The following is a 26,674-nucleotide window of genomic DNA, read 5'->3' as shown; positions in this document are numbered from 1 at the left end:
TAGTACAGGCAACCAGTTGAAGAGCATGTTTAATTTGGTGACCACTGCAGATGGGATAGCTCCACGTGAGTGGCCAAAAAAAGTATGGTTAAACGTTGATTTTTAAACAGCCCTACTATAGGTAGCTATACATATCAGATTTTTCTTTGACAGGCGGGAGTTTCCGATTCTGGTTGCCTTCAGCTCAATGCCAAATTTATCTTTTAGTTCGTCCCGCAACAGCCTGGCAATTTCCATACGCGACTAAGGCGCCACCATACCGATCACCGGAATGTGTCCCTCCTGCTGAGCATGCTATGAGAGAGGAATGAAGAAGATAGAAGATGCTGCTTGGATAATTTTTGGAGAAACTGTGTACAAATACCATCAAAGCACCAAGCAAACTGGCAAATAGCAAACAAAGATCTCAGTCTGAGCTGACAAACAAACAGCAGGGATGATATCTCAACACAGCCAGAACCCCCACAGCACAAATAGGCCATTCAGGTCTCCAGCATGGCATAGAGCGTGTTAAGTGGTGTATATTCTCCAATCTCCTTAATCAAAACTGACGGATTTTTTGTTTGTATACCCTTACAGACATCAAACAATAATATCCTTGTCCAACTTCCGAAACATCAACCAAAAACCAGCGGTAATAGCAAGTTGCACACCTGTCAAACTCCCGTAGAAAATAGTCATATTAGGATCTTTTGCAGCCGGCGAGATCGCAATGCCCAATGCATAGCTGATTGAAGCCGTTCCCACAAATAATGCCTGCACGATAGACTTCATGCTCCTCGGGGCTCGCGAATAGCAGAACTCTGACCCAGTTGTCACGCAGAAGATTTCCCCAATCGCCATAAGCACGTAACACGGCACCTGCAAAAATACATTGATATGCTGCGGGATGGTGCCATTTTTCGAATCTGGACAGGCCAGGGGATAGTCAGGACACGGCCCCGCGCGGTAGATAAAGGCCTGAAGGCCAGTCGCCCAGGCCAAAGAGGCACCCATGAGGAAAAAACCGATGGAAATACGAGCAATGGGGCGAAACGGGATTTTGCGGCGATTGAGAAAGGGAAACAGGCATTGTTGGATCACTGGTCCTGCGATGATGCAGGCAATAGGGTTGAAATTAGGCATCACGTCGTTGGGGATCCCGCAAGTTTCCATTTGGCCGGCTTGTGAGATCAAATTATTGTATGTTTGTCCCCAGCAGAGCCATACAATTGGAAATGCGAGACTGGGAAGTGTTAGTTTGCGGAGAATGGGCTGCAAATTAGGAACTCACCAGATTTGACACGCTATGAGGGCGTCGCGGACTCCCTTCAGGAATTCATCATCCCATAAAACCTGGCGACCGTATTTTTCTTGTTGCACCGCCGGCTGCGCGGCGTTAAGTGACATGCCACCTCGAATCCCGAGCCAAATAACTCGCAACACTTTTGGAACAACCGAGCCTGCGGGAGGTGCTTTGTCTGTGGTCTTCCATGAGTACATAAAGTGATTGGAGGTTGTGCTTTCACGTACAGTATTTACTTTTGAATACCAGCATAAGAATCAGTCCCACCCATAGAAAGCAGAAGCAGAGTAAAAAGGCAGACCAAAAGCTCGAATATTTTTCCATAAAGGTGGTGGCTATCCCGGACAAAGAGGCGACATTAATGAACCTGAATTAATATCCATTCTTAGCCTTCCTGCTTCTATACCTGGAATCATGGAGCTATGGTTTTCGGACTCACCAGAAGTACCAATTGTACATGTATTGTATGGTGAGGGATCTGTCCACAACCACCCGTTCTCCGGACGGGAGCTTGCGAATGAATGGCTCATGATGGGGGTATTGATCCGCGATAAAAGGATAAATTGAAGCTTTCACGCCGCCTATGCCAAGCGCGATTAAGACAAGAGACACACCGAGTCCTGCAGCGGACGCGCCTACTTGGTGTATAGCCGAAGGTAGGGCTGTTGTAAAAAGAATGAGAGACCCAACGAGGTAGATGCTGTGGAAGAAGGAATGTCAGCAGGTATCTTGCTAATTTTTTTGCGAATGTCTGCGAAATTTTTACAGAAGCGAGATGTCTGTATACACTCCACGCGAAGTAACACATCATTTCCACCTACACTGTACTTAGCAAAATCAGCTTATATCGCCCTAGCCAACCATCGGCCACCACCGCCAGCGGCACCGGTGCAAAGTTAACCAACACCATGAAGGCATAGTTCACTGCAGTGGCATCCGACTGCCCCATCCCGAGAACTCCAGGAATGAGGTCATTTGGGCTGTTCTGCAAGTAGTTTTGCAGGCAGGTCGAGGCACCATAGAAGACGAATCTCTCGGCTGATCCGACGAGAATGACCAGCCAAACTGGGTAGGGAACGTTGTCGGCGACATGAACAAGCTCTTTTAATTCTTGGTCTGTGGGCCGACGTGATGTTTCATCTGTTATATTTATTTGAACAATATCTTCCTGCGTTTCTGTCGTCAACGATGATGAGTTTTTCACTTGGTTGTCATTGAGCTGGGAAGCCATGTTCAGCTCTCACGCAGAAATGTGGGATGGGAAGGATATAATCTTTCAGTTAAACACCCAAAATCCCATGATAGCGTTCCTTAGAGGGTTTAGTGGGAAAAGGCGTGATAAGCAAATACGTATTATTAAACAGGTCCGCCCCCGGCCCCGGGGGGCCGCCCCATTGGGGTGACTCAGAGCCATCATTGTGGATTTAAATCGATAACTCAACATGGATATTTAGGGACCTTCTCTTGTGGCCTGAAACACGTTATTTGAAGGGATTATTACGAAAGAGAAAATGCGAGTTCCCATATCTCGGCATCCAGACCAGTTTCCTAGGTAGCTAGTTAACTTTTCATCACATCCATGGATACTAAAACTGATCAAATGTCTGTAATATAAGATCTGATGATCTATGCTGTGGCCATAGGGCTTATTTGGTTTCAGATAGACTGACTACCCAAGAGGCAATGTTTTCGTAAATTAAGAGATACTGTAGGGGCCGGTCTTAGAAGTAGAATCTGACCATTCAGATCTACCACTTATAGACCAAGACTTTTTACAGATCGGCGGGACGGAATTACCCGGAGCCAAGACCTGTCATATTGCTTCTTCCGATACCCAATTCTCTAGGGACATGAACAGTCGAATCAAAAATTTGATAGAATACATATCTAGTGAGAATATCCTAAAAATTATTCGCGGCAAATCTTATGGAAACACTTCTTTTAGCGCTACTCACTCTTTGCTCTCATGGAGATAGCCTCAGATAAGCACACTCGCCGCCATCCAAAAGAACCACGCTGCGAATGAGATTTTGTGGCATAGGAGATTGGTTTTTACCAAGCTCTAGATTGCCACCAGGGAATTCTTGCTTCGGGATCTCGAAGCCAGGAACCGTCAAAAGGAAATCCGCTAGGTGTAGGTACGAGATGTTTAAGAAACATCAACATAAGCTCTAGATCACGTGTGTTATTAGTTTGCGAGTCCCCAGATCGACAGAAAAATCCTTAACCTTAATACCTGATTTGTTAGGCTTTGCGTGTTTGGACAGCACTCTATGATATGATCGCCGAAATATGAAGCGGGAAGGACCGGGAGGCCCGGGACCCACTTTAAAGTGGAATGCCTGCGGAGTTGGCTCCACCTAATATGGAATATCAGCACAGTGTAGTGAGTGATAGAGAGGGGGAAGGAAGAAATAAGAGACTGGGGGCGAGATCTTAGCAATAGAGGAGCTTACAGAACGATAGGGGCGCTAGACCAAAAACGGCAAAACTAACCGCATTGCGTAATTCACCCTGGACACCTGCAGGTCAGGGAATTATAAAATACAGATCTATCCTTCTTCATCTCTCTTCCTCTCTGTATTATCAACACCTATAATACTTGAGACGTACTTACCAAGATATAAATAGAATGTTCAATAGGCTATGCATTTTCTATAGCATTATATTGTGACTTGTGGACGCAGAGTCTATTGTGCTGCTTCAGAAGCTAGCTGTCTATGATTGGCCTCGTTGACTTGTGGTCAAATACCAAGGTCATTCCAGTCAACATAAACCTCGTTGGCTTTACCTTACACACCGGGGTCCTTCATCGCACCGATTCTGAATGGTACTTCGATGTTGAGGATTCGATTTCTGAATCAACTTGGTACATAGCCTCCACCTCTATCAATTCTGTTTAGATGCTGAAAATACATCCTAGGCGTAAAATTGGATATTATAGAGTTATGGTTCGAACGTGTCGATCTGTCATACAATTGCGAGGATGATAATGATTCCGTTGAGTCAAGCTCAGATAAAGCCGAAAGTGAGGATTTCTACAATGTTGGATATTGAGAGGGGTATTATACATGGAAGGGAGAACTAGGGGTTCTATAGATACCACGAGATCGGGTATCATCTTGAGGAACATCTTCAGTAGTCAGCTCTAGTCAGTAACCGTTTTACCGTTGCCCTTATTCTCATATAATAATACCTCTACCAGATCTTTGTGCTACAGCTACTAGCTGGAGAGAGGAAGAAGAAGAAGAAGAAGAAGAAGAAGAAGAAGAAGAAAGAAATATTTACTGTTCGATCTATAAAAAAGGATATTTACACTCTAAGATGTTGCACACAGTCGCTCAGGCTGTAAGCAAGCAATGGAAGATTGGATCATCCAACAGTTTCACCTTTGACTTCTGCATAAGGCGATCACTCAAAATCCAACACAGCAGCAAGGTTGCTAGCCACTAGATCAAGGAATGTGGAGGATGCTCCCACTGCGGCACGGAGCAAGACTTCGCTCTCACCACGAGCTGCGAGGTCGCGCAGCCAACTATCCACGCTGGCAACGGCTTTATCAATATTGGAGCGCCATTCCTCATAAGTCTCACACTCCGTGATTGAGGACACAGCGTTGATAGTATCAATTATGGGGGAATTGTAAATGGGTTGTGGAGAGTGATTGCACCGATGGAGCGGTGGTGGCTGGGACCCTTCAAGCCCACCATCGTACCAAAAGCTGGGGGTACAGACGGGCAAGTCAAAGCTGGACTTGTGGCCCCGCGCGCGGATGAGCCGTGGGCGGAGGTACTTCCAATACCCAGGTCCATGGCGTTGGGATGTGTATGCATATAAACCGCTTCCCATTGTGCTTAATCCCATGGCACTAGGAGAGCAGTGGAGATACCAGCGGGCCGCTGCAAGATAGCGAGCAGCCCAAGCTTTGCCCAGGTCACAATCGAAAAATATCACAGCTCCCCTTTGATCACCGGTCATACCATCATATCCCAGGTTTGGAATCTGGGCCACTGTCTGCATGACGACAGCAGTGTCAATTAAAAGGGTGCCGTCGTAAGCCACGAAAGAGACACCCGCTCGGAGTGCCATCATTGCATAGAATTCAACAAAGCTAGCCTGATGCCCAGTCGGTTGGAGATTACCAGCACCGCGGGTCACGAAAGTCCACAAAGTTGCGAGAATATCTGTCTCTGTCGTGGCATCGAACAACGATTGAGCCGAGCCGAGCCAAGGGGTATTCTTGATGGGCGGTGCCCTAGCACCGGGAATTCTGTCATTAAGCCATGAACACCAATTGTCCACAACTGGTTCGATCGAAGAACGACTGGCATAAAAATACCAGAGACCTCCGAACATGAAGGTAGCAAACACATATTCAGGACTAGTAGCGATAGTCGATTTAGGAATTGTTGGACGGTCCGTGCCGATGCGTACCACGTTGTTGCCCTTGGCATTCTTGGCATTCTTGGCGCCTATGACAGCCTTGCTCAAGTTAAAAGCTGACAGCATGCAGCTTGAAGCTATCTGGTACAACTCTCGCGGCCCCGGGGGAACTGCCTGCATCATATCTTCCCCATTGGACTGTGACACAGTGGGTACCGCCGGGGCTTGAGGTATGTCATATGTGCTTGAAGCCGGCGACAACTCGTGTTGTGGACGCGCCTGCCGCGTGGCACTGGCTGATTCAACTGCTGAAACCATCCGGTCTACATAAGTGGTGAGAAGGGGTATAAGCCCCTCGGTAGCAATGCGGGGGGGAAATCCTGGATGGCGGGATAGGAACTCCAGCCCAAGCGGATCACTGCTGCCGGGCGGTGATGGAGCAAAAGTCCCATGGCTAGGAACCTCAACGCCCGCAAAATGTGAAAAAAACTCCACCAAGCTGCGGGCAAACATTGCATCTTCTCTGTTATCACACGAATGGCCCATCGCTCCAATTTTTGACGTTGATCCAGAGTCAGAGTTTAGCATTTCGGAAATATTACTGCTGATAGGGGGTAGTTCACTACCACCAATGTGATAATGATGGAGTGGGGAGTGGACGTAAAATTGTGTAAAGGGAAGGGTGTCAAGCCTTAAGTACTTCGGTACTTCTAATAGTTTCCAAGACAAGCTATCATATGATATTGCCCTGCAATTAACGATGAAACAATCTAAGGATTAGCGGGTGCCATAGGAGGCATTTGGGAACGAGTGAAGATGACGAATTCGGACCCCCTGTCAGTGCTAGTTTGTACTAGCCACTAGCGGGAAGCATGCCAAGCGAATCTCACACACGTGGCCAATTTGGGGAAGTGCTAAATGGGAGAAGCTTGGACCGTTGGTGATCAGTCAGCAGGAAGATAGAAGCCCTGGAGTTGTGTATGAAAGGAACTATCTTCTGGAAACCAGTCTACCTATATAGTTACTTAACTAGGGTTGTGGCCTGACAAGATTCTAGGCATCCATGAACATGTTCCCAGTTATCTGGGCCCCTACATGCCAATATGCCACTGCAGATCATTAGCTGTTCGTCTAGGGGCTTGGCTTCGGTACAAAGTCATAAAGATACATTTTGGCGCTTTGGAGGTTGACACTGGTGGGGGGCGGGGGTGGGAGGGGGCGGCTCGCAAGCGTAGTTCCTAGCCGAGTTTAGGATCTACGTCACACTGCGACAATCGGATGTTTGTTGAGAGAGCCGATGAAAGCTTCGTAGATGTAGATGATTGGTGTAAAGTAGATACATGAATGGTGTCCTATTTCGGGCTTTGCCAAGTTGTCTGTTTGTGATCCGGGTAGGGACCTGAGACTGCTCTGAAGTAGACCGACATTAACACCAAGCAGCAAACAGACCGCGGCAATACCGAGACAAAGCGTGAATAATTAATCACAAAGAGTCAGATAGAAAGATTGAAAGAATGTTTTGAACATATTCACTTGAAAATATATGAAAGATAACAGCCCATAAACCCGAAAACCGAAATACCGAGAGAGAATGCCAAAAAGAAGAAAAAAAGCGAGATAACAGATAACCACCGCGCTAAAAACATGATTCAGGCAAAGAGCAAAACGATGGCCAGTCGACGACCTGGTCGAGTATGTCTAGCCATGGGCTCAAAGCAAAACAACCGCAGAGCTTTTATAGATGCAGGCAGTATGAGACAAAATATGTACAGACAAAGGACCGACAATGTCTTTTGCACATGATTGTAATGAGCATTTGGCCATCAAGGCACAATATGTCAATGCAACAAAGAATTGAAGTGATCACCAAGTTTCCTTTGAAAAACGTCAGTATAATCCCCCGAAACATCAAGACAGATCAGAACTTACAGCAATATACTGCCCAGCCTCCTTCTTCCGCTGCCAGAACATATCGGCCTCTTGAGCATTGAGGTTACCCTTGGCCATAGCAACCTCAATAAGAGCAGCCTCAACACCCTCACCCATACCCTTACCCGAACCACAAACAAAGACACGGCCATCTAGTGAGTTGATAACAAACCAAACAAGATCAGCCTGATGTCTAACCTCCTCTTGCACATAGCGACTCTCGCCCCTACGGCTCTGCACAACAGTGCGTACTTTATCCTCGTGCACGCCCCATTCGCCGGAGTAAAGCTCATCAAGCAGCGAGTCACGCACGCCCTGCAAAACCCAAACCTTATTCGCGCAGTTCGCCGACTGCAGACGGCGCTGCACAAAACCGCGGAAAGGCGCGATTCCAACTCCCGCGCCGATCAGCAGCATTGGGCCATCTGAGGCAAAGCGCGTCGCAAGCGGGTTCGCCATCAGTCCTCGGAACATGGGTATGTGAAGATCGACTTTCTCGCCCGTGGCTTCGGCGGCAATCGCTCGCCGCGCAAGGGACTCCAGGAATCCGGATCCTACACCCGTGCGGGTTCCGCCGCGCCAGTCATCGGATTCGGCGACTGTAACGGCAACTTCGACTAGGCGCCGGCATTCGCTGCCTTTGTATTGGCAGGAGATCTGAGGGTCTTGGGAGAGAGAGTAGAAACGGGGCATGAGGGTGTTGAGAACGGAGAGGAGGTGGTCGAGGGGTGGTTGGGAGCTTGGGAAAGCAGTTAGGAGTTGGGTGAGGGAGACGTAGGAGCTTGTGCGAATGTCGCAGAAAGCGCCTTGGCCTTGGGCTGAGGAGAGGTATTCGAGAATTTTCTTCTCGTTTGGCTCGCTGGTGTACTCAGCGAGGAGGCGGAAGAGTGGCTTTGTTGGGGCGTAACTTTGGATATCGGAGCACCAACTTAGGACTTCGCGTCGGGTAGTGATGAGTTCGCGGGGTTTGTCGTCACCCCAGATTGTTGGCCAGCGGCCTTTGGTTGTGCGCATGAGGACTTTCTTGTCACGCATTGACTTTGGTACACCAAGGAGGTTGAGGACCTCTTCGACTTCGGAGTCCTTGTTCTTGGGGCACACGCCAATTGCACCGCCGACTACGAAGTCGACCATCCCGCTTTCGGCGGGATAGTCCGTGACATCGATATCAAAGTGATATGTGCGCTTCTCGGCGCCAGGCCCTGTCAACTCACGGGCGTGGAATAGTGGCGCACGGTAGACCTGGTAAGGTGGGTGCGGCTGCACGAATTCCGGCGGGTGATCTGCGGGACCAAAGGTCATTTTGACCGCCGATGGGGGGATCGGCTTGAAAGAAACGGTCTTCTCTGGGAGCGGGACAATGTTGGAAAGCTTGCTGTCCATGGTGAGAAGATCGAGGTTCAGCTTGAGACTGTCAAAAGCCTTGTTACCGATAGGCCCAACAATAGAATTGAAGCCTGAAATTGGTCCATCTACAGGACGCAATGCCTGCCCTCGGCAACAACCCCCACCACAGCAGAGGGATTGAAGCTTCTGAGTGCCTGCTGTGCCCACATTTTCCAATACCCTTCGCATATCGTCCGCATTTTGTGATATGAGAACAGTTGATGCTCGTCGTCTTTGCCGACCACCATGGGGCTTTTCCTCTGCATTCTCTTCCTCCGACTGGGATTCGGTGGGTGGTGTTAGAGGGGTATCGGGGGAATTTGAGCCACTCGATACAGTGCCCTGGGAGGAGTCTGAGGAGATAACATTGAAAGTGGTGTCGGTTACTGAGAGCGAACGCACACCTCGAGGCTCTTCTGGAATTGGGTTATCTGGGTGGGAGGTCGAGGACACTGGGATTTCTTGATAAGTGCCTCGGCGGGGGCGAGACCCCGTTGAAGCATAAGTCGCCGATGGCATGATGGATTGAACGGCGTGAACTAAGTTAATAGATCAGAATGTGAGTCTCAACCACTGAATTGGGATTGACTGTTCTCTGCATACCCATGAGGAAGTTTGAAGAGCTGTTGGGAGTCACCGAAAAGTTGCACAAAAGTCGGCGCAACAAGTGAAGACCGGGGTATATGAGTCGAGACGTAATGAGAAGGAAATTAGAACGCCCCCCCTTTTTTTTTTCTTTCTATGAATAGAGCATGGAAACAGAAGAGAAGGGTGGGATGAGGGAGGAGAGCGTGGACCCGAAGAATGATCGGGAGGATAGTTCCGTACAGAAAATCGGTAAAAGTGAAAATGACGGTAAGTGAGAAATACAGGGTCTCACAAGCGTTGATCGGAAACAGAGAACAGGGATTTATCAGATTCGCCACATTCTTCGTCGGGTATGTTACGCGGTTGGTTCCGGTGATAATTTACAGCTTAATATATAGGATCTTGACTAAAGTTAATCTTTATTGTCAGCAAAAATAAGGACTCGACTACTGGATATGGCATAACTCCATTTTGAGCTATCGTATCCATTCAGATCGACAGTGCATATGAAGATGAACTTGTACTTTACACGTATTAAGTGGCGTTGGGGACAGCCGAGGAGAAGTCCCGGTCGGCTGTTAACTGACCCGAAATGACTATGGTAAGATGTCAGATGATTGCAATTTAGACTATTGACCTATATAGCCTATTACCGTAAGTCGTACAGGGGTTTCTACAGGGATAAAGTAACTGCAATTGGAAAAGAAATTGTATCTTCCGAGGTGGGCCGATAGAAAATGTTCAGAAATGTAATGTACGTAACATTACAATACCATACTGATTGATACCTCGGTTATCAGATCAATCAGATAGGCGGATTTGTCCGCTTCGGAGGGTTTTATGTCATCTGATCTGATAACCTTACATACTTTCTTGGAAGATTGGGCGTACCCGTAGACATCTTCATTTTTATTTTGTAATGCATACTACTATCTCATATCGGAAGTCCTGGAGATCCTGGGTACTTATGTCGAATTCCCTCGCAAAATGGATCTTTATAGACTCCCCACTTTCCGACCAGCCGGACCTAACCTTGTGTATCCTGGCCCATCACAGCTCTTCTAGCTTACATGCCCCTAACGCTCGGTAAATCAATTTCCCAACAATTCGGTTCAAGGTGGGGATTCCAGACCGAAATCAATCAGTGGGTCGAAGGACGTTCTAGAAAAACAGTAAACAAAACAGACCCCTGAAGCTTTCGGCCCAGGAGAATTCACCAGTGACCAATGGCTGGTCATTGTATCAATAATAACACATACTCTGAAACCACCGATATTACGAGCTAGCCCCACAAGTGGCTCATTTCTGGGACTTTTCACTAAGCCTCTATTCTATGTACTAATGTCACTGTATTTGAGTTATTGCTTTGGCCCATTCAGTGTTCTTTCTTCATTGCTACACTGGATAAGACAGCTGGCGTTTTCATACAGCTTCGTGGCTCTGGAGCTTATAAAGCGGTTGTATTTCAGGGGAAGAGGCTTGGAAGAACTAACAGACTCCATCTGATAACTTAATTTAAACGCCGATGGCCGGCAGAATGATCAAGCCCGTGCCCTTCAAAGTCTCCGAGACATCTAAATTGAGTAACTATTATCGCAAAAAGGGGTTGGGTGCCGCCTCATTATTAGGATGTGTGGAGTAACTGGCCTTCAAATATGACGAACAAGATAATGATACGGAAGGCACGGAGTAATAAATAACAGCATAATCTCAATATCGTACCTTATATGGAGAATCTAAATACATAATCGCTCTAGGAGCCAAAAATAGAAAAATAAATAATGACAGTGAAAAAAAAAAAAAACACAAGCGCTCCTACCAAACCAAACCGACCTTAATTAGTTTCATCCCTCCGAACCAAAGCTACAGGCGGGATGAAATGATGTCTCCCCCGGACCACGTAATAGATCGACGCGGATCCAACAATGGCAACATACATCGCCACGCTCCAGTTCATCGTTGCAACGGTAACATCTGTCGTCAGGGGAAAGAACGCAAAGACAAAAATTGGAGCGAGAAATGCCAACGCTCCCAAATTCACCGCCATGCCATATTTCCCAAGTGACCAGCGGTGGCGTGGAAGCGGCTCGCCTCGAAGGCGTTTCAGAAATACGCACCCGATCGAGATGATATACGCGGACAACAGGGATGTGATGGTGAGGGAGATGACCGCATTCAGTGCGACCTGCGACCCGATGTTGATCATGGATAGTAGCACTGTGATGACGAGAGACACCATCACGGAGTTGAGGGGGATGTTCCAGCCTGGTGTCACCTGGTGGTTACGTGTTAATACAACTGGATCTACACCTCTTGTTTCTGGTGCCACAGGGCTATATCAGGACAGGACGTGGCTTACATATGCGAAGAAGGATGAACAGGGCAGCCCCTCGTCTCGGGCAAACGACCAGAGCTGGCGCGATGCTGTTGCCACTTCGGTGATTGTGCTGGCGGTTAGTGTCACAACCAGCACAGCCGTCATGGCGTTTGTCGCAGCGATGCTACCCGTAGTATTGTAAAATATTTGGATAAACGGGAATCCGGTCGGGGTATTAAGGACACTGTCAATATCGCCTAGGGTGAAGCACAGCGTGACCAGCATGATAAACCCCAGCACGCCGTTAACGGCGACAGAAGACATCATTGCCTTTGGGAGTGTTTCTGAAGCGTCTTTGATTTCTTCGGCTTTTGAAAGTCAGTGTGGTGTACCAGGTCTGAGGCGATTTATAGAGTTCTTACACATATGAACGGAGCAATCATAACCAAGCATGGATGTTATGGTAGTAGACAAGCCGACCAATGTTGCTGTTCCCGAGTTATCCCAGCCGCCCCCGTTGTTGAACGTCGTGAAGACTGCGTGGGCATTGTTTCGTGGTGCGAGTACCCACAACGGGATGATGATAGCGAACAGGCCAACAACATGGATAATCAAGATCAATCCTTCCACGAAGGGAAGATTTTTGGCTAGGAAGGTATTGAATAAAATTGAGAATGTCGAGATAGCAATTACGAGCATTGTGCCATGCCATCTCTGAAAGTCATACTCTGGCTGGTTCAAGACGATCAAGCCTTGAATGATTGTGCCAGCAAGGTAGGCAATGGACACAATAGCGCATTGCCACCCCATTGCAGAAAGCCACCCTGCAATATTATATTAGCTAACTAGATTTGCATATAGGCGAGTTGTATTACCTGTGATATAGCTGAGGTACTTTTGTCCTCTCTTTGGTGCGAACTCCGACACCCAATGATACTGACCACCAGCAGTGGGGGCCCTATTCGATTGATTAGCGGCGATACAGCCAGTGGCAACAAGCTATCAGTCACATACATCGAGGCCATCTCCGCAATACTGGCATAGACAAGGGTGAATCCGATTGAAACGCCGATGAAGCCCCATATCAAGCCTGCTGTCCCGCCGTCGGCCAAGCCCGCTGCTAGCAATCTATTAATGGAGTCAGTGGTCTGCATGATTAATGTATGTAGGAACTAGCACGTACGTCAAGATAACTTCCCATGTGCAAATCAAAGTGCACCCAAATCCAACAATGGAGATAAACCGGAAGTTTCTCTTCGTGATATTAGCAAGGCTAATACAACCGGAACGAATGAAGAGCAACTTACTCGCAGAACCTGCACGCGACCAAGAGCATTCATATCGCGCCGATCTGCCAGCGTGCCCATATAACGGGCCTCAACAAGGCCCTTCTGCGCATACTCCTCGTCGTCCTCGTGGCCAGTCATCGTCTGCTGCGAGTCAGGTCTAGACTCACTAGAGACCGCCATGATCACGCTCGTGACTGAACGACTAAATAGAAACTTGAAGATGGATCAAATATCTCTGCAAGGAAATAGGGTGTAGTGAGAAGAAGAGTAAATGCCTAGATTGCCTGGCGACTTAATACTCCGAAGAATCTAAGACGTGAAGTATAAAAGCGCCCGGAAACACCCTCTAATAAAGCCAACCAAAAAAGGCTGTAACCAGAAGAAGTAGGTATCGGGAGAAAACCCAAAGAACTGGAATCATGACGGGCCAATGGATTGCAGGGATCGAAGCGTGGTCTTGACGTGGGAGCAAGGCATGGCTTGAGAAAAATTCTCGGGCGCCATGTGGGAGGGAACATCCCCTTGGAACACCCAAGTACTAGCGATGCAAATGATACGTCGTTGTTTGATTGAGGATGCGGCAAATCAAATTCGGAATGAGACTGTTGGGTCTTATTTTTGGAGTTTGTTATCCCTTGTATCTTTCGGAATGGGATCCTAATCCTTGCATGCCAAGTAGGGGGTTGTCGATTTAACGCCTCAAACATGGGAGATATTTAAATCTGGGCTGACTATCGGGGTTGTAATGCTACTTTAAATACTCTCTAGTTCTATTCTATTATAGTATAGAACATGACCTATGAATTGTTTCTCTCATTTAAGAGTGTAGCCAGGAAAATGATAGACACAAAGAAATACCAAACAGAATCCTTTGAACAGACCACTACCCGATACATTTCTGATGCATCACTCATGATAATCCTTAATCCTGGTCGCTCATCCCTTTGATGCACAACCTCCAGACAATTCCGCCACTGTCCATGCCTCGAAATGGCGGGTGAATGCTTATGCCCCTCGCTTTAATTGTTCAAAGCAAACCAGCTGGCCTATCGGATGAATACCTGCCAAAGACCCACAGCCTACCTCTGAAGGGTGCATGTTGATCGATGACCCTACAGCGGGCCGTGCCCTAAACCAGCGTGCCCATAATATGGAGTACTACCTCATAGTTCGACATTTGTAGTGAGGGAGAGAAGTCAAAATACCATTCCAACCCCGATGAATTAAACATACACCAAAAATGACAATAATTGGCACCATGTATAACCTCCAACGGAAGAAAGGGATAAACCGGCCATGCGCATTCAAATGTCCAGCATGAGCCTATATCGAGTGATTCCCACTGACGTACATGTCTGGACTCGATAGTCCATATTTCTATCGGGTATCAGCATATGACTTCTCAAGGCAGAAACAATCACAATCACACGCGCACAGGAGAAACTGAACCTAGCTCAACTGTTATCGCCTCGTCTTGACGCATACCTTTTCTATAACGTACCCGAGCGTCTCAAATCAAACCCTTTCTTCAATCTATTCCCGCCCTGCCATCTCGCCCACATGGCTCCTAGATCTGACAGCCTTTCACAGTCGTTCCTATGTCTGTGTTGATAAGCCATTAAACATAACATCACAGTGTATGCATCTACGCGATATAAATGATAACCCCGAGAAGGGTACTTGTCTCGAACTCGCCGTTAGCAGTGGACCCTGCTCTCCTCCACTATCATGGGCCCGTATGTGCCACCAGGCCAGGCGCCACCCTTCGAGGTCATCGATAACTTGCACCATGGTGGGTGGTTGATAATTACTGCTGCTATGGGGCTGGTTGTGTCCCTGGCGTGTTTCTTAATCCGCTTGTATGTGCGGCTCATGCTTATCCCACCGTTTGCGCGCGATGATTGGGTTTTAATGGGTGCTACGGTGAGTCAAAGCTCTCATAGTGGACTCGAGTGAGGTCTGGGTTGGATGGGTTTTAGTTGAGCACGCTGCTGACATCTTACTTGAATTTCTGCACAGGCTATCGCCGTGGTGCAATCAAGTCTCGTCTTTTATGCATGCTCGCGCGGATTCGGGACTTCTATATCGTTAGTGAAGGATGATCGACTCGATCAGATCCAGGCTGTAAGTTTGAGATTCTATCACTTTATATCATTGAACCGAAGCTGATCAACTACCTAAGTTAATTGCAGCAAGCGATATCATCGCGCTGATAATCATCTACCTCTCCAAATGTTGCGTCGTGGCTATCTACCTCCGCCTCACGCCACAGAAACCACATAACCGCGCATCCTGGGCGACACTTGCCCTGTGCACTGCCTGGGTCATCCCCGCTATATTAATTGTCCTTGTCAATTGTGAATTAAACACACCTTGGCGGAATGATAGCGGCCAATGCCGTAACTTGGTATGTAAAACCACGAATGGTGAACCATGCATCAACTCCTGGAGGCAGTCTCTCATCTCGCAAAAAATAGTACATACGATGGCAATTCATCGCAGCAGTCGACGTTATAACCGAGCTCCTCCTCTTCATCCTAGCCGTGATCCTCTTAAAAGGCCTCTTCATGTCCGTTCGCCGCAAACTAGCTGTCGGATTCGCATTTATATTTCGCTTTCCGTGAGTAATACCCACGTCCCCATTCTGAAACCAAAGACTAACCACCTAGCCCAGGCTCATAATATTCTCATTAATCCACATCTCAACCCTCCACACCGCTCTAAACAACGAAGACACAACCCTCGCCGCCGTGGAACCAACAATCTGGATGCAAGTCGAGCTTCACTACGCCCTAGTCGCATGCAGCGTATTCTGTCTCCGACCATTCATGGCAGCCGTTAGTACAAACTACGGCACGGCGGGTGACTCGACGATGGAAGGTAGCACATCAAGATCAAACGGTACGAAAGAAGGCTCGAAGACCGCGTCTGGTTCTGGGTCTGGGTCTGGGTCGGGTACGAGGTCGAGACCTAATACAGCTTCAAGGTCACATTCTCGCATTCAGAGAAAAATAGCAGGTACCGGATCATGGCCACCGCTTCCCCCGACCACTAGTGGTTCTGGTTCTGGGTCGCGACAGTCAGAGAATCAGGGTCCGGGCCAGTTTCCTTCGTTGTGTCCTGATATCACTCCCCATGCACACGGAGCGCTTGGAAACAAACAAAGGGATGAGGACACTCGCAAGTCCCCTACTGTGCTTGAACCAATGCGTAGGTCTATGTTCCCGCTCAGCCCGCCGCACCAGACTCAGAGCATCCAGAAGATGGAAAAGGGGAAGAATAGTGTCAGGGCTGGGTCTGTGCGGTCGCTTTCGATGGCGTCGGATTTGATTGAGCTTATGCCGAGGTCGCATACTCGACATGCGAGTATTGCGACTGAGCGAGGGGATGGGGGGGATAAGATGGTTATTCATAAGGAGGTTCGGTACTCCATTCAATATGAGGATGAGGCGGAGCTGAGGAGGCGAGAGGACGAGGATTTGAAGAAGAATTTTGTTGATGTTTCTGCCTATGTATAATTATAATATTTTCGTTCATGGTTTCTTGTAGGATGCATGGTTCTGGGTTATGCATAGCTAAATCGGTGATTGGCACATTCTGCTATTGTGCCTGTAGAGGAAGGAGATGCTGTGTATGATATAAAAAGCCGTATTATAATGCCTGTAACGCCGGTCCTGTCGGATCAAATCTAAAATTGCTCATGATAAAAGCTGTACATAGAATCTCAATCTTACGACGCTTCAGCTCTTTGGCCGCTTGAAAGGATGGGCTTCGGTGCTCCTGAGAAAACATGCTCATTAGTTCATGACAGGATAAATATAGCTGGGCGCAAACTTACAGCACGTAGTCATCCAGACTAATATGATCTGGCTCAGAAAAGATGAGGTAGAGGTACTTCAAAGTCTCGGCAAGCCAAAAGCTCTCCATTTTGTCCTCATGTTTCGGTTCCGAATGACGCACATCGCTGATAGATGAATGGCCAAAGTTAGTCCGAGTCGCCTTCTCAATGTTCTTAAACATGCGCCATGCGGAGTCCTGAAGAGTCTTATCTCCAGTAATCCGGTACATGACGAACAGGGACTCCAGAGCTTCGGGTCTGAACGAATAGTATGTTAGTGAGCTGCGCCACGAGGAATGAGATAAATCCGTACCTGAGCTTGTACGATGCGTCTCGAACACTAGTCACACCTGGCGGTAGATGCTCAGCATGGATGCGGCCTTCAGCTTTCTCGCGGTCCTCCTTGGTATCAATAGTCTGTGATATGACATCCGACATCCACTGCTCTTCATCCCACGGACAGTTATCAATGTGCTTGCAATGGCTAACTGTGAACACCTCCGGCATAATACCTGTAGGCATGGCATCATATGCCCAGACACAGCCGTCGGTAAGTCCCCGGGCAAGATACATATCTTCTGGCCGATTGAAGATCTTGGCCCCAATAGCCACGGTGCCACCCATGAAACACTTAAGGTGATCAGGCTCGTACCGGGAGGATTTTGAGTCACCCCGCAATGCAATGACGTTAGATGCGAAAAGAATGTGCTGATCCTCGTCCTTAGTCATTCCTCTGAACAGGAGATTATCGCTGAATGCTTTAATCGCCTTTTCATACATCTTGTGATATTTGCCCTTCTGTGCGCCCAAAAGAATGTGTTCTTTGGGCAAATACTCGTACGCCGAATCGGCACATCCACCGATAGTGAACTCGGAGTCGTCGAATGTCATTAGGTTGGTATTAATCCATGTCGGCCACAGGCCAGGGATCCGGGTCTGGTCTTGTCCAATCTCGAGCTCGTTCATGATTCGCTGCACAGCGTCGTAGTACTTGGGATTACCGGTCAATTGGGTCAGGCGAGTGAACTCCATTGTCAAGGAGCCCATTTCCGCTAAGCTTGTGCGCGAAGATGGTCTGATTTCTGCGCCTTGGGCGGATCTGGGTTTGATCAGTCTCGAGTTCTCATTGCATATTTGTGTATATCTTGACATACCTAGTCCACTCCCAGCGCAATTGAGGCATGCGATTATGCGTATCAAATGCATTGAATATCATCTCGCCCAGTTCGACAGCCTTTCTCAGCAGAATAGGATGTTTGCCCCCAGTCAGGTCATGAGCTGCAATAAGACCACCCATATAGCGAATTATGATCTCAAACACAGGCACCTGCTTGCTTCTGGTTGTTGTGAAGTCGATTTCCTCTAGAGCCTCCAGGGCCAGCTGCAGCTCATCATCCAGTCCCATAATCACAAGCGCATCTAGAGAATCAACAAGTGTGGCGCCCCAACCATTGAATGTATCCTGGTACCCTCCAGTGCTGGGTTTCACCTCGTCTCGCATCCACGCATAATCTTTATATCCATTCCATGAATGAAGAAACGCCTCCTTTACAGCATCGCGCTTCTTGAGTCTGGCCTTGCGCTCGCTGCGGGTTTCCCGAGGGAAGTTATGCTGGATGCGGGGGATATTTGCTGAAACTTTTGGTAGTGGGATGTACTCTGCAACGGGGAATCTCTCGGTGACTTTGCCTAGACGAATGGCATCGTGCCGAATGGTGTCTTTTCTAGAGATTGGCCTTGTTAAAGGAGCTCGGTATGTTTTTGTACTAGGTAGCCAGAAGAAAAAAAAGTATGTCGCGAGAATTAGAAAAAATGCTGTCAATAGAGGTCGGTTCTTGCGCTTGTTGTACATAATGAATGGAGGATGCAAGATAATTAAAGTAACAAAGGAACGGCCATAGGAAACCTAGAGAGGGAGTGGAATGATGTACAAGTCAAGTGAAGGAACCGAAAGGTCAACATGTCTCAGAGAAGATCCCTGAGAGTTGGAGTAAGCCAGAGGAAATGGTCACATTTTTACACAACGCGGCACGTCATGGATTGTGAGAGGTCCCTGAGAAGGGGAATCAGACGCGGCCGAGTTCTCCATTGATCGTCATTGGCCTTTGAAGGTTTAGTGGCAGGATTATGCAGGTCAAACAATGATTTGATGATTAGTGCAGTTTGAGAATGCCACCCCTTTCACAGGCCACGTAATAAGGGAAGCAGGGTCCTGTGTATTATTATTAGAATATCAAAGTCTAGACTTGTAATTAAAGTGCCAAGAGGATTTCTGTCTCTCAGGGCTGTGCTTAGTCCCGAGGGCGGCACCAACCCCACAGCGGCCCCTTGACTCTCTCATGGAGAGTTGATCTTGTCGATTTTCAGGGTTCTTGGAAGATCAGCCAAGACGGAGCAGAATAACACGTTGTAAGCTGAAAAAACTGCTCGTATTAATATCGATATCGTCCGCACTAGGCTGTCTCTTTTGGGACTGTATTTGGAGTCAAAGGAATTGGTATCGAGAAGCTGAGAACCTCATAAGGCTGAACGTTTGAGCCTTATCAATTCTTTCAAGAGCTGAAAAGGGGGGGAAAAATACAAAAGTCAACATAGAATTTGAAGTCACCTAATACTACTCCGTACCCTGATTGCAGTTAAAAACAACGCTGAAAATGGGTTTAGATGTTTGCTCTGTTTGCATCCATAGCTTTCATCTGGAGAATCATCATAATCCCCAGAACAACATCATATAGAAATATTGAATTGTCCAAAGGTACCACAATTCACTCCCTGTCAGTGCTTATACTAATCCAATATATAGATTACAAATCTTCCAGCCTGTTTAAGAGTCTATTGTCATTCCCCTGGCACTAGACTTGAGCATCATTTTTATTTATCGTCCTCTATATCTATATTGCATGGTCCCTACCTGCCACAGATTCCCTAGATAAATCCTCAGCAAGTCTGAAGACTTCCTAGGAACTCATCACCGCAATCCTCTCAACTCATTGATTCCTCAGTTGATACCTCACAGCTCGACACTGCTGTGACCATCCAATCTCTTCTGCGTCTGCCGCAATATAAGAAAAAACAAATCTAAAAAATGCCTATCACAGGGTAAATTCCCTCCTCCAGTCCAATGAAGGCCCCCGAAGCTAACCCCGCAAAGCGTGTACTTCATCCCTTCAAATCCAAACGCTGCAACAGCCCTCCAATTAGTAACAGAGCGCCTCCGCGCCGCCTTCCCAAATGAAGAACTAACTCCAATCGGCCGCTGGGGTTTGGAACAAAAACTGCTCCGCGACACCCCAGGCCTACTTCCCTCCTCAAACTCAAACAAGAAACCCCCAAACCCTCGCTACATGCAATTCCTCTCATTAACCCACTACCCAACCCATGGCTTCATCTACACCTCGGAGCCCGAGAAACCAGTCCCAGCACCAAACCAAACTCAAAACCAAAACGCAGCAGGCACACCTGGCCCTGTAAATGCCATCGCGCCTGACCACTCTCCCTCCCCACCAATGGTCATGACTACTGTTCCCCCCTCGTCATACGGAACCCTCTTCCAGCACTTCACCTACGCTTGCCAGCCCTTCTGGGCCCACCGACTCACGCTAGCTGTCCCGAACGGGATTGTCTATGAGGTTGGCGACTTCCGCGTGCGTCTTGGTGACGTGCGGCAGACGTTCCCGACGGCGCGGATGCGTGGTACAGTCATTGAGATTGAGTGGCGTGGTCCATCGGTTGTGGAAACGATTCCTGTGGACCGGGAGGATGGGTCATTTGGCGCTGGTGTTGGTGGCGATGCAGACGTTGAAGCTGCGGGCATCGACTTCGCTAGTTCTGCGATTGAGGAGTCGGATATCGATGCGGAATATGCAGCGACTGCGTCGCTGATTAGAGAGTTTTGGGGGAGATTGGGTGTCGAGGCTAGGGAGGCGATTCTTATCCCAAATGTTGGGATGGAGGTCAAGGAGCGGTTGAGGAGGTGGAAGAAGGCTGGCTCTGGGGTTGATGCTAGGGCTGATACTAGTGTTGATGGGGCTGGCTCTATGGTTAGTGAGCGTACTGAGGAAGATCCTGATCCATGGTCTGGGGCGGATGTTGCTAGGCAGTTTATGGAGGTCTTGAGGTTTAATAGATAGTCGGACGCTCAAATGGTTGGGGATTGATGGCTACTTTTGTACGCTTTCTACGGTATTTTGTGAGTATGGCTGGGTAACAAGGTGGCGAAGTTGAAACAAGCCCGGCACCATCAGGGTTATAGGGAGAGAGCCATCATTCCTATATTATGAACACTTGACCCAAAGTACCGCCCAGTCCATTCGGTCTCATTTCAAAGCACTCGCTTGATCGTAAATCATCCAAGATGTATAGCCTAGCAAGCATAGACTACAGGAAATCGGTATTGGAAAATTGAAATGGAAGAGAAACATTCTCGTTAAAAAACCGCGACGTCAGCTAACATGGAAAAAGGCGCACGGTGCGAATGCGTCGTTTATTTTTGCATCATGAGCTGGACGAACTCGTTGTCTGTATAAATGGGGAGGTTAGCATTCGGGAAGGCAAGTGCCGGTAGGCTCCAAGGTTCCAAAACATACAGTCGATCCGGCCATCACCATCCTGGTCCGCCTCGCGGATCATCTCGTCAACCTCGTCGTCGGTCAGCTTCTCACCGATTGAAGTCATGACGTGGCGCAGCTCGGCAGCGGAAATGAATCCGTTGTTGTCGCGATCGAAAACCTTGAATGCCTCACGGATCTCCTCCTCGGAATCAGTATCCTTCATCTTACGAGCCATCATGGTCAGGAATTCTATCGCACGTCAATAACCGTCTCTTATTTATATCAGTGGGGTATGGAGCAAGTACCGGGGAAGTCAATGGTGCCGTTGTTGTCGGCGTCGACCTCGTTGATCATATCCTGCAGTTCGGACTCGGAGGGGTTCTGGCCCAGCGAGCGCATGACGGTACCAAGCTCCTTGGTGGTGATTTGTCCTATTGGTAGGATTGTATGTTAGAATACCTTGCTCTTAATATTCGAAAGCAGAGGACGCTGCTGTGGGCTCAACTGAGCTGTCGGGCGCAACCACACGTACCATCGCCATCCTTGTCCTATTTCGCAAAACAAACTCCCGGTCAGCATATCTTCAATATCTTCAATCTGTAGGAATCACTCACAAACAGGGAGAAGGCCTCCTTGTACTCAGACACTTGCTCTTCAGTGAGGGAATCAGCCTAGAGAATGCGATGGTCAGTTCAAGAACGGTGATACCCCGCAATGTGGGGGTTTTTTCGACGACACAACATGGTATTAGGCTGGAGGATAATATGGGAGGGGATCAGAGACATACCATGATGAATGTAGATGGGGGGAAAATACAGAGAAAGGGAGGGGTCAAACGAAGAGGGTTAAGGGGAACAACCTTCGACCAAAATAGCGTGCCTGAGGGTGCCCAGTCAGCGTCGTTTCATCTCAGGGCGGTAGGACCCTCCCAGGGCTGAATGGGCTGAAATGTTGCCACACTTGACCTCTACTTTTATTTATGATAATGGTTCGATTCTAGCTAGCTATTTCCAAGGTATATATATATACCTAGGTATGCTATATATACCTTATATAACCTATATGACACCCAATGTAACAAAGCTTGGTCCTCGGGCTCCAAGACTATGCTGAGTCTATGCAGACCAGCCATGAAGCCTAATCGTATTAGGAAGGTCTTGGCTTTTGTTTTATTGATTTCTTTTTATCTTTAGACCTGTGTAGGGCTGGTGTAGGCTGCGGGGTGGATTGATACTAGTAGATCTAGAACCAAACAGACATTTGAAGACATATAATAGTCTACATATCCTAGTGATGAAATATAGTTGTTAGTTTGACTTCGAATTTGCAAACATCCATACACCTAGTAATATAAGCCACTTTCAAATTGAGCAAGCCATTACATAGACACAATTCTTTTTTTAAATACCGGAGAATATATAGGAACATTTGAATATGTATAAGTCAAGCTCCAGGTCTTTACGGGTTACATAACCATACCAAAATTACCCCTCTCCACGTGGACAAAACCAAGGATTACATGATGGATACCTAACCCCTTCATATGTGGAGAGCTCCTATCACCTCCGGTTACTTTGAGACTCTAAGTAACATTCCCACTTGATTATGATTCCTATAACCTCACCAAATCAATAAACCCAACACTTCCGCCCTCACAATGTGGCGGGATCGCACCAACCTGTACGCAACCCTACCCTACCCCAAGCGCAACCCCCGGAGAGAAAGGAAGAAAGAAAAGAAGCACTCATAGAACACAACCTACGAAGCATAGTAACTAACACTTCAATTCCAACCCCAGATACCTCTCCTACCGCCAATCCCTAATCCATCGCCCAGCCAAAAAGCCACAATTCACACCAACAAATGGCTTCCCCGACACACCCTCGCACCCGGAGGAAAACTGGCACCTAATACCCGAAACAGACGAAGATGGCGACATGGTCATCGAGATGGACCTTCTCCCACCGCGCTGGGTCGACGTGCAGGAAGAGGTCTCCGAGCTATTATCCGAGATCGCCCAGAACTCCGCCCAGCTGGACAAACTACACCAAAAACACTTGCTCCCTGGATTCGGTGACGAGGACTTGCGCAGGCAGGATGAAGGCGTCATTGAGCGCTTGACGCAGGATATCACGCGCTCTTTTCATAATTGCCAGCGCTCTATCATGCGCATCGAGACCATGGTGGGCGAGTCTAAGGCGCATGGTGGTGTTACCAGTGGAGAGGAGACTATGGCGAAGAATATTCAGATATCGCTTGCTGCCAGGGTGCAGGAGGCTAGTGCCAGGTTTAGGAAGAAACAGAGTACTTATTTACGGAGTATGGGACCCTTCTTTCTTTTTGTGTTCTGGTTCTGGTTCTCTTCCCGCGGAGCCGGGATCGGTTGGTCCAAATAAGCTAATGTGGTGATTTGTTTCTGTGCAGAATTACGAGACCTCGAGGGTATCGCGACGCCATTTGATGGCACGCCTACGCAGGCCCAGAACCCATACACGGATCCGTCGATGATGGAGTCAGATGCTGATAGGTCATTTTCGCAGACGATGTTGCAGCAGACTTCGCAGCGGCAGACCGGCCAGAATGATGCTGCTATTGCGCAGCGGGAGCGAGAAATCAACGATATCGCGAAGGGAATTATTGAGCTCGCGGATATATTCCGTGAACTGCAGAGCATGATTATCGACCAAGGAACTATGCTGGACCGTATAGATTACAACGTCGAGCGAATGGGCACCGAGGTTAAGGCTGCAGACAAGGAGCTTAAAGTGGTATGTTCTGTTTTTGCCAGCAACTTTTCTTTCCTCCACTTCTGGTATGTCGTCAGGACGAAAAGCTGACTCATATAGGCTACGGGTTATCAAAAACGAACCACTAAGCGCAAGATCATGCTGTTACTCTTCCTGATCATAGTGGGAATGATCATTGTACTGGTTGTGAAACCAAAGGGAGGCAGTTCAGCGCCGCCACCACCTGCACCCCCAGAGGATGAATCTTCAAACAACATCCGGTCTGTGTTGGTTAACCGGGTGCGAAGGCATCAGCTGTCGAACCGCTTTGCGCGAGATCGCTGGATGGATCCGGATATACTCCGATGATTTTTCTTTTTGCAAATAGCATTGGTTCATAGTTAATGTGACCCGAAGGGCAGGCATTCCTTTTACATATCGGTAATTGCTGTAGGTTTTCATAGTAAGGAGACACGAACCATGGATGTATATGTTGTATGGAGAGGGTGCTAGCCATCATGCACGACATTTACACGGAAAAAATTCGGGGAAAGTCCGACTACAGTGTGGTTAATACCATATGTTACATGTTCCAACTCTCACATTTAGTTACTTCATACACGAAAGATTGCAAATGATGTCCAACATAAACCGAAACAAGCATGCCTAAGAAGCAGCCGATGAAATAGAAAAGAATTGACTAAATCACACCAAACAAAGGCAGCCGCTCATAAAAATTACCAAGGAAATATACGACCTTGACCGTAATGCATCAAGATCACTTACTGTTTACCCTGACTAGCAAGCAAGTCAGCCACATCAGCATCGAGATCGCCGCCTGCAAACGCCGCATAGTCCTCCTCGCCATGCGAGATCTTGCGCCTCTTTGCGTGGCCGTCGGCAGTGATATCGAAGTTATTGTCATGGTTTGGAGAAACGGTAGTGGATTGATCTGCGACAGCCCCTTGGCCTGACTCCTGAATGTTGGGGATGGTCGTGGGGTTCCATTCTGAGCTGTCATCATCCGCCTCTTCGGTGAAAGGGCCGCGGCGAATCTGCTGCTTTTCTGGCTGTGGGGACCCGACCGGCGTGATAGCTTCCACCGGGGGAGGTGTCAAAGCTTCGACTTCTGGGCGGGCGGATGCAGCATCGTGTCCGCTGTGTTCACCGGGATTTATGGAGGACTCTTCACTGGGCAGACCGCGCATAATCGCATCTTCGACCTCGCGCTTTTTGGTATCGACTGAGACCTTCTTCTGTGAGAGCTCGGCACTAAAGGCCTCCTCCTTTGATAGCTCTGCACGGTTTGTCTGGAGGATCTTCTCGAGACCATCGATTAAGGCGCGGCGCGACTTGATCACCTCGGAGACGGAGTTTTCTGCGTTGGCAAGCGTCTTCAAGAGCGAACTTAGGCGTGCGGCATGAACTGGCAGCGTAGGCTTCGGGGTCTTGGGATCATGGAGCTTGTCGAACTCCGAATTAGCGGTTGTGGCGGAGTTGTTGGAGTTGATCGCGGCTTTGGTGAGAGCAACCTGCAATGAGTTGAGAGGCTGTAGTTCGGAAGGAGTGGATCCCGAAGAAGTGTCCTTGAAGAAAGAGCCCCCAAGGGTCTGCTTCTTGTTTGTAGGACGAGCTTTGTCGAGTTCTGAAACATGGTCAGTTTAGCTGGTCCCTCCCCATGCCCATTGATTCAACATACCATCTATACGAGCTTCCACTGCATCCAAAATAGCCCCGTCAAAGACATTGCGTTGTCTCCAGACCTCCACGACTCGGCGGATCCTTTGTTGGTATTCACTCGAGGAGCCTTTGTAAGCCGCTGAGGTCGCATCGACGATTATCTATTGTTCTGTTAGTTTTTGGGTTGGAATGACCAGTTGGTAGGGGACGAACTGGAGATAGCGCAATGAGGAAGTCATTTTTTCCGCGTACTTTGGATTGCTGGGCCACCTCTATAGATATGATTAGCAGGCGGAACGAAGCTCGGGTGTAGAAGGGTTCATGTACCATTGGCTAGGTAGATCAGGTTGAGTCGCTTCGGAGGCGGCGAGTCGCGAATCTTTTGAAGCCAAATTTGTCCAGTCCGCTCAGCATGGCGTCTAGTTACAGACAAAAACATTAGCAAGTTTCTTTGAAGTTGGAGCATGTGTCTGTACCTATGGAACATGACCCATTGTGCAACAGTAACGATGCTCTCCTGTGAGTCATTCAGAGCCGATAGCTTTGCTTTGACAGCGTCATCGGTGAAAGCCATGATGATGAAAAAATAAACTAGAATGAGCTTTTGAGAAGTGAGATAATCAGATCCTAGAAGCGCAAGCCGCAATCGCTGTTGATAGGTAACGAGCAATTGAAGATCGCTGGTGAGTACTAGAACTGCTTT

The 26,674-nt window shown here is 48.1% G+C and overlaps 10 protein-coding genes across 10 annotated transcripts; 3 read left to right on the top strand and 7 right to left on the bottom strand.

Moving 5' to 3' along the window:
- Positions 1–582: 582 nt before the first annotated feature.
- PGRI_018050 (Major facilitator superfamily domain, general substrate transporter) lies at positions 583–2,516 on the bottom strand (the record flags this gene model as incomplete). The annotated part of the gene is made up of 4 exons (XM_040789518.1): positions 583–1,225; positions 1,274–1,501; positions 1,725–1,985; positions 2,107–2,516. The coding sequence occupies 4 exons, from the start codon at positions 2,514–2,516 to the stop codon at positions 583–585; spliced, it is 1,542 nt and encodes a 513-aa protein (XP_040646471.1).
- Positions 2,517–4,696: 2,180 nt separating this feature from the next.
- PGRI_018040 (uncharacterized protein) lies at positions 4,697–6,256 on the bottom strand (the record flags this gene model as incomplete). The annotated part of the gene is made up of 1 exon (XM_040789517.1): positions 4,697–6,256. The coding sequence occupies one exon, from the start codon at positions 6,254–6,256 to the stop codon at positions 4,697–4,699; it is 1,560 nt and encodes a 519-aa protein (XP_040646470.1).
- Positions 6,257–7,576: 1,320 nt separating this feature from the next.
- PGRI_018030 (FAD binding domain protein) lies at positions 7,577–9,502 on the bottom strand (the record flags this gene model as incomplete). Its single annotated transcript, XM_040789516.1, has 1 exon — positions 7,577–9,502. The coding sequence occupies one exon, from the start codon at positions 9,500–9,502 to the stop codon at positions 7,577–7,579; it is 1,926 nt and encodes a 641-aa protein (XP_040646469.1).
- Positions 9,503–11,405: 1,903 nt separating this feature from the next.
- On the bottom strand, positions 11,406–13,315 carry PGRI_018020 (putative GABA permease; the record flags this gene model as incomplete). The annotated part of the gene is made up of 7 exons (XM_040789515.1): positions 11,406–11,846; positions 11,931–12,256; positions 12,311–12,712; positions 12,764–12,846; positions 12,903–13,016; positions 13,072–13,142; positions 13,196–13,315. 7 exons carry the CDS (start codon positions 13,313–13,315, stop codon positions 11,406–11,408), a joined length of 1,557 nt encoding a protein of 518 aa, XP_040646468.1.
- A 1,590-nt stretch (positions 13,316–14,905) lies between these two features.
- PGRI_018010 (uncharacterized protein) lies at positions 14,906–16,695 on the top strand (the record flags this gene model as incomplete). Its single annotated transcript, XM_040789514.1, has 5 exons — positions 14,906–15,100; positions 15,197–15,301; positions 15,360–15,584; positions 15,655–15,797; positions 15,852–16,695. 5 exons carry the CDS (start codon positions 14,906–14,908, stop codon positions 16,693–16,695), a joined length of 1,512 nt encoding a protein of 503 aa, XP_040646467.1.
- Positions 16,696–16,917: 222 nt separating this feature from the next.
- PGRI_018000 (glycoside hydrolase family 47 protein) lies at positions 16,918–18,867 on the bottom strand (the record flags this gene model as incomplete). The annotated part of the gene is made up of 4 exons (XM_040789513.1): positions 16,918–16,957; positions 17,016–17,273; positions 17,329–18,114; positions 18,170–18,867. 4 exons carry the CDS (start codon positions 18,865–18,867, stop codon positions 16,918–16,920), a joined length of 1,782 nt encoding a protein of 593 aa, XP_040646466.1.
- A 1,233-nt stretch (positions 18,868–20,100) lies between these two features.
- Positions 20,101–21,145, top strand: PGRI_017990 (uncharacterized protein; the record flags this gene model as incomplete). The annotated part of the gene is made up of 2 exons (XM_040789512.1): positions 20,101–20,114; positions 20,167–21,145. 2 exons carry the CDS (start codon positions 20,101–20,103, stop codon positions 21,143–21,145), a joined length of 993 nt encoding a protein of 330 aa, XP_040646465.1.
- Positions 21,146–21,498: 353 nt separating this feature from the next.
- Positions 21,499–22,355, bottom strand: PGRI_017980 (calmodulin; the record flags this gene model as incomplete). The annotated part of the gene is made up of 6 exons (XM_040789511.1): positions 21,499–21,533; positions 21,602–21,814; positions 21,871–21,996; positions 22,098–22,113; positions 22,180–22,236; positions 22,353–22,355. The coding sequence occupies 6 exons, from the start codon at positions 22,353–22,355 to the stop codon at positions 21,499–21,501; spliced, it is 450 nt and encodes a 149-aa protein (XP_040646464.1).
- An 867-nt stretch (positions 22,356–23,222) lies between these two features.
- On the top strand, positions 23,223–24,660 carry PGRI_017970 (t-SNARE syntaxin TLG2; the record flags this gene model as incomplete). Its single annotated transcript, XM_040789510.1, has 4 exons — positions 23,223–23,245; positions 23,364–23,947; positions 23,990–24,333; positions 24,412–24,660. 4 exons carry the CDS (start codon positions 23,223–23,225, stop codon positions 24,658–24,660), a joined length of 1,200 nt encoding a protein of 399 aa, XP_040646463.1.
- A 413-nt stretch (positions 24,661–25,073) lies between these two features.
- Positions 25,074–26,545, bottom strand: PGRI_017960 (CTD-interacting domain-containing protein; the record flags this gene model as incomplete). The annotated part of the gene is made up of 5 exons (XM_040789509.1): positions 25,074–25,936; positions 25,991–26,132; positions 26,185–26,243; positions 26,299–26,390; positions 26,448–26,545. 5 exons carry the CDS (start codon positions 26,543–26,545, stop codon positions 25,074–25,076), a joined length of 1,254 nt encoding a protein of 417 aa, XP_040646462.1.
- Between the last annotated feature and the right edge of the window lie 129 nt (positions 26,546–26,674).

The sequence above is a fragment of the Penicillium griseofulvum genome, assembly GCF_001561935.1.
Source record: "Penicillium griseofulvum strain PG3 chromosome Unknown contig_80, whole genome shotgun sequence".
NCBI classification, from domain to species: domain Eukaryota; kingdom Fungi; phylum Ascomycota; class Eurotiomycetes; order Eurotiales; family Aspergillaceae; genus Penicillium; species Penicillium griseofulvum.
Note: the sequence above shows the minus strand (reverse complement) of the source record. Positions and strands in the feature narration are given on the sequence as shown.